Source organism: Zootoca vivipara, chromosome 8 (genome assembly GCF_963506605.1).
Source record: "Zootoca vivipara chromosome 8, rZooViv1.1, whole genome shotgun sequence".
NCBI lineage: Eukaryota > Metazoa > Chordata > Lepidosauria > Squamata > Lacertidae > Zootoca > Zootoca vivipara.
The window spans coordinates 67,910,449-67,923,036 of NC_083283.1; the positions used below are offsets into that span (position 1 = coordinate 67,910,449).

General features: G+C 44.2%; 1 protein-coding gene across 3 annotated transcripts in view; it reads left to right on the top strand.

The window, feature by feature from the left end:
• Positions 1-12,588, top strand: part of DROSHA (drosha ribonuclease III) — an 80,902-nt gene that overhangs the window by 11,031 nt on the left and 57,283 nt on the right. For all 3 annotated transcript variants that reach the window (XM_035125179.2, XM_035125176.2, XM_035125178.2), the window contains exons 9-13: positions 19-105; positions 1,699-1,770; positions 6,400-6,481; positions 8,899-8,973; positions 10,205-10,374. In XM_035125179.2, coding sequence (XP_034981070.2) covers positions 19-105; positions 1,699-1,770; positions 6,400-6,481; positions 8,899-8,973; positions 10,205-10,374 — 486 coding nt within the window. The remainder of the gene's footprint in view (positions 1-18; positions 106-1,698; positions 1,771-6,399; positions 6,482-8,898; positions 8,974-10,204; positions 10,375-12,588) is intronic.

Sequence of the window (12,588 nt, forward strand, 5' to 3'; positions counted from 1 at the left end):
TTGCCCTTATCTCTTTAGACAGACAGGCCGACTGTGATCGAGTACGATGACCACGAGTACATCTTCGAAGGCTTTTCCATGTTTGCCCACACTCCCCTCACCAATGTAAGTAGCCTTTCTTTCATGGCCCAGCTGGTTTTATGGATGGCTGCTAGGGCTTTTGTAATTTCTGCATATGCTAGTTTTCTTCTCCATAGTAAAAATCAAACCAATAGGAGCCCTCCCGTGAAATCTTTGTCCCTTTAAACATTTTTTTAAAAAAATCTGTTCATTGGAGGTGAGATTCTCCTGCCTTTTTTGCTTTAAAGGTAAAGGGACCCCTGACCATTAGGTCCAGTCGTGACCTACTCTGGGGTTGCGGCACTCATCTCGCATTGTTGGCCGTGGGAGCCGACGTATAGCTTCCAGGTCATGTGGCCAGCATGACAAAGCTGCTTCTGGCAAACCAGAGCAGTGCACAGAAATGCCGTTTACCTTCCCGCTGTAGCGGTTCCTATTTATCTACTTGCACTTTGATGTGCTTTCGAACTGCTAGGTTGGCAGGAGCTGGGACTGAGCAACGGGAGCTCACCCCATCGCAGGGATTCGAACCGCCGACCTTCTGATTGGCAAGCCCTAGGCTCTGTGGTTTAACCCACAATTGTTTCCTAACGCAAGGCAGATCCACCAGTGGCATAGCTGATCCCACTGGTGATCAGTCTCTGCATAGTCTTGTCTTGACAATAATTGACCTATTCAGATGGTCTGTCCCAGGGTGGATTTGATTTAAATCAAATTGATTTTAAATCACGATTTAAATCACTAGTCAGTAAAACTTGATTCAAATCATTTTTTTTACAGAAAGACTGGTGTAATCTTAATATTTACAGCCAGATGAAGGTTTCATTTTTGGAATAATAAATTTTCAGAGTAGTTTTTGCAGTTATATCAAAAATTGCCGATTTGGTTATGCTATTAGACAGATACATAGATAGATAATTATGAAATTATTGTGAGGTTTAATAAGTTACGGTAACTGTTTTTATTTGGACAAAATTTCTGCTGTACTTTATTGGAAGGAGAAAAATAATAATCATTTCCTTAATAACAATTTAAACAGTTTGTATAACTAAAACAATAGCATTATAGCATATGTGTCCATGTTTGTTAACTGATGTGGTTAAACAATTTCTTTTTTTAAAAAAAACACCTTAAGACTGCGTTTAGCGCACATGAAAAACTTAAAACAAATCCTTATTTACTGATGAATAGCCTTAGGGCCATAATGTAACTTAAATAGAAAACTATCTTTAGAAAGATTTTTCCTCCAAAAGCTTTTTATTTTAAAACTCCAAGTTAAATCAAAAAGATCCGATCCGATGGGGGGGATTTTTTAAAAACACCATTGATTTTTATCCACCCTGGTCTGTCCCAAAGAGGTTTAAGCCTTCCCATTGTAGCCATTGATGCACTACTTTTTTTGTGAAATCTGTGCTCGGTGCAGTCCGGCCTCCAGCAGATGGCAGTCTCTACTAACAGGTGTCATATGTGCCTTGCTTGTCATGCTGTTTCCCAGCTGGCTGCCTCAAGGTTTATGCATTTCAACCTCCCTTTTAATTTTGGATCAGAAGAAAGCAAGAGAATGCAGCGAGGGTGCTGCCTGCATCGCTCTTTGAGACTGAACCTCTCTCTCTCGCGTGTTTCTTCTCGTCTCTCCAGATTCCTCTGTGCAAAGTAATCCGATTTAACATCGATTATACAATTCATTTCATCGAGGAGATGATACCCGAAGTAAGTTATGGGAACGATGATTCACGACATGTGTTTGCTTTGTGGCGCATCGAGAAAGTTTAGCGCTTTGGTTCATGCATATTCTGAGAGCAGTACATGTGAAAAGGATCTAGGAGTCTTGGTAGACCACAAACTTGACATGAGTCAACAGTGTGATGCAGCAGCTAAAAAAGCCAATGCAATTCTGGGCTGCATCAATAGGAGTATAGCATCTAGATCAAGGGAAGTAATAGTACCACTGTATTCTGCTCTGGTCAGACCTCACCTGGAGTACTGTGTCCAGTTCTGGGCACCACAGTTCAAGAAGGATACTGATAAGCTGGAACGTGTCCAGAAGAGGGCAACCAAAATGGTCAAAGGCCTGGAAACGATGCCTTATGAGGAACGGCTTAGGGAGCTGGGTATGTTTAGCCTGGAGAAGAGAAGGTTAAGGGGTGATATGATAACCATGTTCAAATATATAAAAGGATGTCATATAGAGGAGGGAGAAAGGTTGTTTTCTGCTGCTCCAGAGAAGCGGACACGGAGCAACGGATTCAAACTACAAGAAAGAAAATTCCACCTAAACATTAGGAAGAACTTCCTGACAGTAAGAGCTGTTCGGCAGTGGAATTTGCTGCCAAGGAGTGTGGTGGAGTCTCCTTCTTTGGAGGTCTTTAAGCAGAGGCTTGACAGCCATCTGTCAGGAATGCTTTGATGGTGTTTCCTGCTTGGCAGGGGGTTGGACTGGATGGCCCTTGTGGTCTCTTCCAACTCTATGATTCTATGATTCTATTCTATTCTATGATTCTATGAAGAAGATCGTACTGTATGGCTGGTTGAGCACTACTGATTAAAGGTGTACAGTCCTGGAATATTGATATGAAAACATACTAATGAAAGGTGTAAAACAAGTTAAGCAAATGTTCTCGTGAAAGTAAACTCTATTGCCATTTGTCTATTAGCACCACCAAGTGAATATTGCTGCGAGGGAGAGTAGCATTTTGTCAAAACTGTCCAACAATATTATTATTATTATTATTATTATTATTATTATTATTATTATTATTATTATTATTATTATTTAGCATTAGCATTTATATACTGCTCTATACCCGGGGGTCTCAGGGCAGTTCACAGAATAAAATCAAGATATAAAACCACAAAATACATAATAAAAACAAAAACAACCCAACCCCCCCAACACATTTTAAAAGGACATAGGATTTCTTCCTCTTCTTCTTCTTCTTCTTCTTCTTCTTCTTCTTCTTCTTCTTCTTCTTCTTCTTCTTCTTCTTCTTCTTCTCACCCTCGCAAAAAGGTCTCAGGGAGCGTTACAACAATGTAAAAAAATACTTAACCCAGGGAATAGGAGTAGGATTTGAATTTTTTCATCTCCTTGATTGTCCCCTGGACTTCATTAGCACAGAGCCATGATTATTTTTCTTTATTATTATTATTATTATTATTATTATTATTATTATTATTATTGTAAACCACATCTGCCAGCGATATAAGTGAAGATGAGAAGGGTTTCTAACTTTCCCTGTATAAATAGCTGTCTTTAGCAGAACTAGCATGGGGTGAACTGATGGGGTGAGCTCAGGAAATCTACCTTAACACCTAGCCCTTCACGGCAACGGTGCTTGCCGAAGCCCTGTGTGTGGTTTTTCTCCAGAGCCTTCTGTGACATCACAGCAGCTTACGATCAGGCACGTTTCAAGCCATATCCAGCGCTAGGGGGTCTTGAATACAGTGGTACCTCGGTTTAAGTACACAATTGATTCCAGAAGTCTGTACTGTACTTAACCTTAAGCGTACTTAAATTGAAGCGAACTTTCCCATTGAAAGTAATGGAAAGTGGATTAATCGGTTCCAGACGGGTCCACGGAGTATTCAAACTGAAGCGTACTTAATCCGAAATATGAGTGTAATTGGTTCTGGAAGTCCATACTTAACCTGAAGCGTACTTAACCTGAAGCAAACTTTCCCATTGAAAGTAATGGAAAGTGGATAAATCCATTCCAGATGGGTCCACGGAGTACTTAAACTGAAAGTACTCAAACCAAAGCGTACTTAAACCGAGGTATGACTGTAATAGAATTGGGTGTGGCCTTTGCTTGAAGGCGAAATTTCACGGTTGGGAACTGTGGTTGATGGCCGCCTGCCAGCCACTCTCAGTCCCTCGTGCCATCCGAGGGAGGGGAATTCCCGACTTAACGCAGAGTGTATCCCTCTGCTGAGCCCACCCTTCCCGCTGAAAGAACAGCTGCCACCGTTTAAGGGGTTAATTATTTCCACAAGGCCAAGTCCCCTAGAGTAGCTCCGAAGCCTGTTAAATGTAGCCGTTTCCCCCCATTTGCCTGAGAAACATGCCTAGGAATCTAATTAAGTAGGGTGGAAAGAGAGATGGGGAGAATTCAGGAGAGGGGTCGAACCCTCTCTTCCTTGCCATGTTTCCCCGCTGCTGGTTTTTACAAATGCAGCAGCAAACCCCAGGTTGGGGGTCTTTGTGGCTGCCTCTGAACGAGCAGTTCCCACCTTGCGATGTCAGAGAGTGGCCGTGAAGGATGGAGAGGGGTTCGAGGAACGAGACTGTAGGCCCAAATTGAAATTTACATGCATGGCTCCATCCACTTTGGCTTCTGCCTCCACCCGCCACTGGCACGCGGCCCCTGGCAGGTAGCCCAGAAGGAAATGTGGCCCTCGAGCTCTAAATCATGTGCGTACTCTCTGAGGCCGCCTCTTCTCCAAACTTTCAGGACAGCGGCCTTTGGATATGTGCGCATTATCTGTAACCCTCCCTTTGTTCGTATTTTTGCTTCGGAGCGGCACGCCCATCGCATCTGGAGGGGAAAGAGCCCGTTTTAATGAAGAACGCTTTCTTTCCAGATTGGCACGTGGGTTTTTGCTTTTATTTATTTCCTTCCCCGGCCCATTCATAAGGACAATCACCCCCAGTTTGTGAGGTGCTGATTTGTGACCACGAAAACGCCTTGTTACGACGCCAGCGGTGATTTATCAGCTTTTTAGCTAGAACGCGGCAGCCTCCCAGAATGATGGGAGGGGTTCTCCTTTCCACATATATCATCTCTTCTGCTTATTCAAGTGAAAGGCTTTTGACAGTCCGTAAGTTATGGCGTAGCCCTGAGCTCGTAATTTTTGCCTCCGGTCTAGATTTAGGCTTTTAATAAGGAACACCCACACCCACACACTGGGTGCATAACAACAACAACAACAACAACAACAACAACAACAACAACAACAACAACTTATTATTTATACCCCACCCATCTGGCTGGGTTCCCCCAACCACCCTGGGCGGCTCCCAATCAAATATTAAAAACACAGTACAGCACTAAACATTAAAAAAAAATTCCCCAAACAGGGCTGCCTTCAGATGTCTTTTAAAAGTAGGATAATTGCTTATTTCCTTGACATCTGGTGGGAGGGCGTTCCACAGGGCAGGTGCCACTACCGAGAAGGCCCTCTGCCTGGTTCCCTGTAACCTCACTTCTCGCAGCGAGGGAACCGCCAGAAGGCCCTTGCTGCTGGATCTCAATGTCCGGGCTGAACAGTGGGGGTGGAGACACTCCTTCAGGTATACATTGTATTGGCAGTGGGGTTTTTCTTCCTGGAAAATTTGCCCTTTTGCAGCAGATTCCATTGCCAGCGACTTCAAAATGTACTCGCCTGTTGGTGGCCGACTGCTGGGAAAACAGGTGGCCACTGAAAAGCCCTCGGCTGTACTGCTCACTCGCCTACGGCGAGTCATGCTGGAATTGTGCAGTGCTAACATGGCATTTCTGTGGCAACGGCTAACACTGGCATACAAACGCAACATAGGAAGCAGCCTTGCGGCAAGTCAAACTGTCGGTCTGACTCAATATTGTTGACACCAGAGACCGCTAAGGGGTGTCCTCAAGATTATGTCGACTGCAGCTCCCCTATGACCCAGTCGCATTGCCGGCAGTCAAGGGTCATGGGTGTTGTAGTCGCAACAGGTTATATACATAAGTTAAGTTACACATTAAAATCCTGTGCTTTAGATTCTTTCCACCTTAATGGGGAGTTGTGGGTCCCCCCACCCTGGCCCATGTTTTTTTCTACTAGTGTATGTGCTATAATTTACGTACAGTATTATAATAATACACGATAACATCCCGCCATCCGAACACAGTGCGTTCCCTCGTCTATTAGCGAGCGTCAAGCATAACAAACCAACAATTTCCATTGAGTCCTCCGCGGAAATTTCTAACGCATTCCCAACCATGGTATTTGGAGCCCAGAAAGCAAGAAAACCTTCTGCAAACCTCAGCCAACCAGCAAAAGGCAAAGCAGGAAGTTTTTTTTTTTTTAAAAGCTCTCTGTTACAGATACCTGAATCTGTAGTTTGCATAGCGAGGTTTGGGTACTAATTCGTCGCGTTTGGATAAATGAGTTTCTGCATAACGAGCTTCCAGAACGCAGGACCTGCCTGTGTTTTTTGAACCTCATTGGTATTAACTTGCCAAGTATGCCTAAAGCAGCAACTGTAGGAACTATTGCCAAATTATATCCTGTAATCTCGCCAACCATGTTGTCGGGGTTTAGGTATGTTGCTCATACATTGATCATTGAGTTTAATATTGGCTCCTTTTCCTTTTCCAGAATTTTTGCGTACGAGGACTAGAGGTGTTCTCTTCCTACCTGTTTAAAGATATCCTGGAACTCTACGACTGGAATCTTACCGGTAACTTTTGAGTTTCAGAATGTGTTTGTGGATGAGAGCAGGGGATAAAATGAAAACCCAAAAGGTATTTCAGAGCGTCCTTTCAGTACTTGTCCCGGTGGTTAGAATCTCGCACACCATTGGGTGTGACTGAGAGACACACAAATCTCATTGCCCATATTTACCGAAACATACGCCAGGACATGTCTTTGGTGTACGAGAGGATGTCGTCCTTAACGAGCTGGGCTTATGAAGTTAAAAAGCAACAATGGCCGCCTCTCTTTTGTAAATCATCATATGTCCTGATAGTGAACTCAAGTGATGAGTTAGGATGGCTTTGTTGCCAAATCGGAGCTACCGAGAGACTGCATGGAGGTACAGGCATGTTTGGTAGATTCTGAAGGCTTGCAGAAGCAGGAAAAAAAGACAGGCGTCTCTCCAAAGGAAAAGTCATCTTAATGGAAACTGGGCATGTTTAGCAGCCAACAAATGCCGAGTGTTTCTTTGGGGTTGGAGTATGAAATGGCATAACCTGAGAGAAGTGACGGGTTGGCTGGAGCACTGAGCATCCCAACAAATTTATTGTAAATTTCGCTTGTTCTCTGAGACTTTGTTTCTTGGGGGATGCGTGCCTCTGAGATTTTAATTACCGCAAGGTGTGCACAATGAGTTGTGATCGTAGCGCCCGGCAAAAGCGTTGGCACCGTGCAGCTTATAGGAGACAGGAGCATGTGGCTGTGGCACGATGCAATAAAAATTGTAGCAAACTTCGTAAGTGGCATGCTGGATTTTTCTTTTTTTGGTTGGAAATCTTCCTTGGAAGATCAAAATGAAAGCACCCATGCTGTCTCCCCCCCCCCCCATTGAGCCTTGAGGAAGAATTTGTTTTTAAAAGCCAAGGGCTTCTCAGAGGAATCTTGAGCTGAGATATATAGGCTTATTGTAGAGTTTGATATACCTCTGAAGACTTGTGTAAGGGGGTGGGCTTACAGGGAACAGCCACCCCTCATCAAATCCAGCTCTTCGAATGGCTCGGACAACAGCGGAGGGACAGGAGACAGGAAGGAAGAAGTGAACGGAGCGGGCCCGGGCTCAGGCAGCATTCAAAAGCCCTACCTGCAGCCTGTGATATCAGCAAGGAAGGAGGGGCCAGCAGAGAGTTCCAGCGGGGAAACAGCAGAGGGGCATCCTTTCAAATTTACCCCGGAACTAAGGCGATCAGCGGTTCACAAACGCAGGGGGAGGAGATTTGGGGTCCCCAAACTACTCTGCTGGAGGAGGAGCCGAAAAGCGCCATTGGGAGAATCTGATAGTACTGAGTAGACATGTTTTCATGAAGCTCTTGCCTTGTAAATAGCTTTCACAATAAAAGTACTAAAGACAAGATGGTTTGGAGTGTCGTTGCTCGAGAGTAGCCAGCAACCGCCCTGACAACTTGGTTTAAGGAAATGCAGGCTTTGTGATGTGTGCTTCTTCTGCTTTTCTAAAATGCGTTCCCTAGCTCCGAGTGAGAACGAATGATGAGATTTATTTCCTTCCTTCCTTTCTTTTTACAAAATTGGAAAGGCACATTCCGACGGTGCTATCTTGTACACTCATTATAATAGCGTAATATCATGAAACGCTGCCAGTGGCATCCAATCTGGGGCTGCTGGTGATATGCCACCAAAAGGAAGTCTGTGAACACATAATATTCTTGACTCTAGTCGGTTCTAGCCTTCCCACCAGTGCGTCTTCCTTGCCACAAGGCTCCTCTGCTGTATTTCAGGTGTTTTGTTGGTGTATCTGTCATTGCAGATTTGCAGTAGAGGATTGTGCCTTGCATGTCCTGGGGGTGGTGTAGGAGGATGGAGATTTTAACGAGAATTATAACATAGGGAGACAGCAGGTATATGCCTTGCATTGTATGTACTGCACCAGGGCAGCCAATTGGGCACCGAGAAGAATCTTCCTGACCTGCAGAAATTAAGCAAAGTTGAATGCATTTGCCTAAATTAAATATGGGAAGGAGCCTGTATACCATGGCCTCAGAAAATACCACTGAGCCATGTGCTGGATTTTAAGGCAAACAGGAATCCCACCCACTTTTAATCCTATCATTACCTATGAGACCTAGAAGTTTGCCTTTTTTTAAAAATGAACTGTCCACCCTAAATACCAAACTTGCTTTTGCACTGCAGTCATGTAATATGCCCAGCTCTGTATAAACTTTTATGTTTTATTACAGGTATCCCCAAACTGCAGCCCTCCAGATGTTTTGGCCTACAACTCCCATGATCCCTAGCTAACAGGACCAGTGGTCAGTGATGATGGGAATTGTAGTCCAAAACATCTGGAGGGCCGAAGTTTGGGGATGCCTGTTTTATTAGAATACCAAAGATGGAGACTTGTGAAATGCGTGGCTTGTGTTTTGAATTGCTTCCACTTTCTCGTTGAAGGTCCTTCGTTAGAAAACAACGATCCTTCCTGCCCCCGGTTTCATTTCATGCCTCGTTTTGTCAGGTTTCTTCCAGGTAAGTTTTTTTGTTGTTACTGGTACGTCAGCCCGGTACCGGCCCAGCTCTTGCTGAGATGGTCAGACCTGTGTACCTGGACTCGTATCATGCCATCAGACTGCAGGCAGGAAATTGGCACAATTGAATGTTCCTTCATACCAACAAATAAAAAGGAAATGTCTTCACTTAGGTCCTTTGATTGTTTTGATACCACTCTCAGTATGACCAATGTTGCACATTCCCAATACAGTCCTACTTTGGAAGTCGAATGGAATCTGTTCCGGAAGTCCGTTTGACTTCCAAAACGTTCGGAAACCAAACCACAGCTTCTGATTGGCTGCAGGAAGCTCCTGCAGCCAATCGGAAGCAGTGGAACCCCATAGGATGTTCGGGTTCCAAAGAACGTTCATAAACTGGAACACTCACTTCTGGGTTTGCAGTGTTCGGGAGCCAAAATGTCCGAGTACCAAGGCATTCTGGATCCAAGGTACGACTGTAATCAAGTTTTGTTTCCATCCTTAGATGTTGCCTTCAAAGATTGGGTAGACCACTGTTTTCTTTTTAAATGGAGCTGCCTTCAGTTTGCCTTTAGTTTCTCCCAACGTGTGCTCATGCCGTAGTGAGAAAGTACTCTTGAAATTGGGCTGATTTAACACAGTAACTCCTTGACCCTTGGTTTTGTGAACTAGGGTGTCGGTGACGTGTCACAAAGTGATACCGCCAACCTTGAAAGCAGAGTTTCAAGCTGGCAGCCGACACATTTCTCTTTGTACTTCCTCCACATTTTAAATCGAAAGTGGTCCTCTGTGCCACGACCTGCTGAGCAGTGTGAAAGAATTCGCACCAAACTTGTAATAATGCATGGTGGTCAGATTTACAGTCTCACCTAAGGTTCAAACTGTTGGTAGCCCCCACAAAATGGCATTTGGGAGCATGCAAGGACTCTGGTAAGTTTGTGAGTCTGCTGAAATCTAGAAAACAAAAAGTCAGATCAGAGCCTCCAATTAATTCCCACCAATTTCTAAACGTGCCGGTGGCCTTTACGGTCTGCACTCATAACCCTGCTAACCTTGGAGTAAATCCCAATGAATAGGAAATGTTTGGGATCTCAGCCATTGTCTTTCGTTGTAGCCATTTGCGGCCCTGACTGCTGTTGCTTCCTTTGGACGCCTACTTCTGCTTCCTCTAGAAACATTTTATAAACAGTGTTTGGGATCATATGCCCTTTTTCTTTTCTTTTTCTTTGAAGATGGAGGGAAAGAAGTTCTGTCCATGCACCAGATTCTGCTGTATTTGTTACGCTGTAATAAGCCATTGGTGCCGGAAGAGGAGATTGCCAATATGCTACAATGGGAGGAGCTGGAGTGGCAGAAATATGCCGAGGAATGCAAGGGGATGATCGTTACCAGCCCTGGCATGGTACTGCAAATGTTCTCAGACTGAGTTTTCTTGTGCTGTGCCCAAACCCCGAAACACAATCAATTCCATCTCTCCCAATCTAGTCATTTATTTTGTTGGTGGCCTAAGACAGCTGCCCAAAAGTAGTGCATGGTTTGGCCATCTTAGGGACAACAAAACATTAAGATGCAATGATGATTGCAGGACAATAAAAGGTAGTAATCTAGGGCCGTAAGCCAACATGGCATCTGTGGGTGCAAATAATAATAATAATAATAATGTATTTATTTATACCCCGTCCATCTGGCTGGGTTTCCCCAGCCACTCTGTACAGCTCCCAACAGAATACAGTGGTGCCTCGCTAGACGAATTTAATTCGTTCCATGGGTCTTTTCTTATAACGAAAAATTCGTCTAGCGAATCCCATAGGAATGCATTGAAATTTTTTTGAAATTTTTTTTTGCCCATAGGAACGTATTAATTGAATTTCAATGCATTCCTATGGGAAACCGCGATTTGCTAGACGAATTTTTCGTAAAACGAATTCGTCTAGCGAGGCAACCTTCGCTAGAAAAGACCTTTCGTTAAGCGGAAATTTCGTTAAGCAGGGCATTCGTTAAGCGAGGCACCACTGTATTAAAAACACGATAAAACATCAAATATTAAAAACTTCCCTAAACAGGGTTGCCTTCAGATGTCTTCTACCGTGTTTCTCATATTATAAGACATGTCTTATATTTATTTTTTCCTCAAAAAAACACACTATGGCTTATTTTCGAGGGATGTCTTAATTTTTTCCTCCTCCTCCTGCCGCGGCCGGCATTGCTGCTGCGCCTATCACTATGTCTTATTTTCGGGGTATGGCTTATATTCCTTGAATGCTTAAAAATCCTGCTATGGCTTATTTTATGGGTATGTCTTAAAATATGAGAAACAGGGTAAAAGTCAAATGGTTGTTTATTTCTTTGACATCTGACGGGAGGGCGTTCCACAGGGCGGGTGCCACTACCGAGAAGGCCCTCTGCCTGGTTCCCTGTAACCTCACTTATCACAGTGAGGGAACCACCAGAAGGCCCTCGGAGCTGGACCTCGGTGTCCCGGGTGAAGGATGGGGGTGGAGACACTCCTTCAGGAATACTGGGCCAAGGCCATCTAGAGCTTTAAAGGTCAGCACCAGCACTTTGAATTGTGCACGGAAACGTAGTGGGAGCCAATGTAGGTCTTTCAGGACTGGTGCTTTATGGTCTCGGCGGCCGTTCACCAGTCACCAGTCAAGCTGCCGCATTCTGGATCAGCACAGGAAGACTTCCCTGGTGCTCCCAGAGGGCTGTGTCCTTGGCTGTGGGCCTGGCACATGGTATCCTTGAGGATTTCGGTACCACTCTCAGTACCAGTGTTGCACATTCTCAATACAGTCCTACCTTGGAAGTTGAACAGAATCTGTTCCAGAAGTCCATTTGACTTCCAAAATGTTGGGAAACCAAAGCACGGCTTCTGATTGGCTGCAGGAAGCTCCTGCAGCCAATCGGAAGCCACACCGAACGTTCGGCTTTTGCTTCCAAAAATTGTTCGAAAACCGGAAAATCAAAATATAAAACCACAAAATATATAACCTAAATAAAAACAACAACCCGATAACCCCACCCCCACCCCCCAAAACCCTCACATTTTAAAAGGGCATAGGATGTCAATCAAATCAACCAAAGGCCTGGTTATAAAGCAACCTTTTGGCCTGGTGCCTAAAGTTTTAGTGTCGGGTGTCACTAGAATAAAGTTGTCCACACTGTTCCCCCACCACCACCTTTCTCCTTCTCCAACAACACTTCATAGGAATCCCACAAGTCTTCTAAGTATCAGATGTATACACAATTCTGCTCACTTTATTCTATGGAGATTGGGCTTAGTGTCCATTGTAACGCTGCACAATAGCCGCATCTTCTTCTTCTTTTTTGAATGATAGGAACGTCCTGGCTTTTGCCGCCGAACGTTTCGCCTTGCGATTGTCGAGCTCAGCAATAAAGTTCTCATTCGGCACAATAGGGAAAGATCAGGAGAGGCTTATGAGAGAGCTGTTTTATTGGCGTGTTTTGTAGTTATAGCTTTCTTTGTCAGTAATAAGTCAAGGAGGAAGGAGAAGAATAGTCACTGTTTGTTTGTTTGTCCTCTTTCTCGTTCCTTCCGTGACAAGGTCACATTTTAATTCCTACCAATAATAAATAGCAAGAGAGATATTTG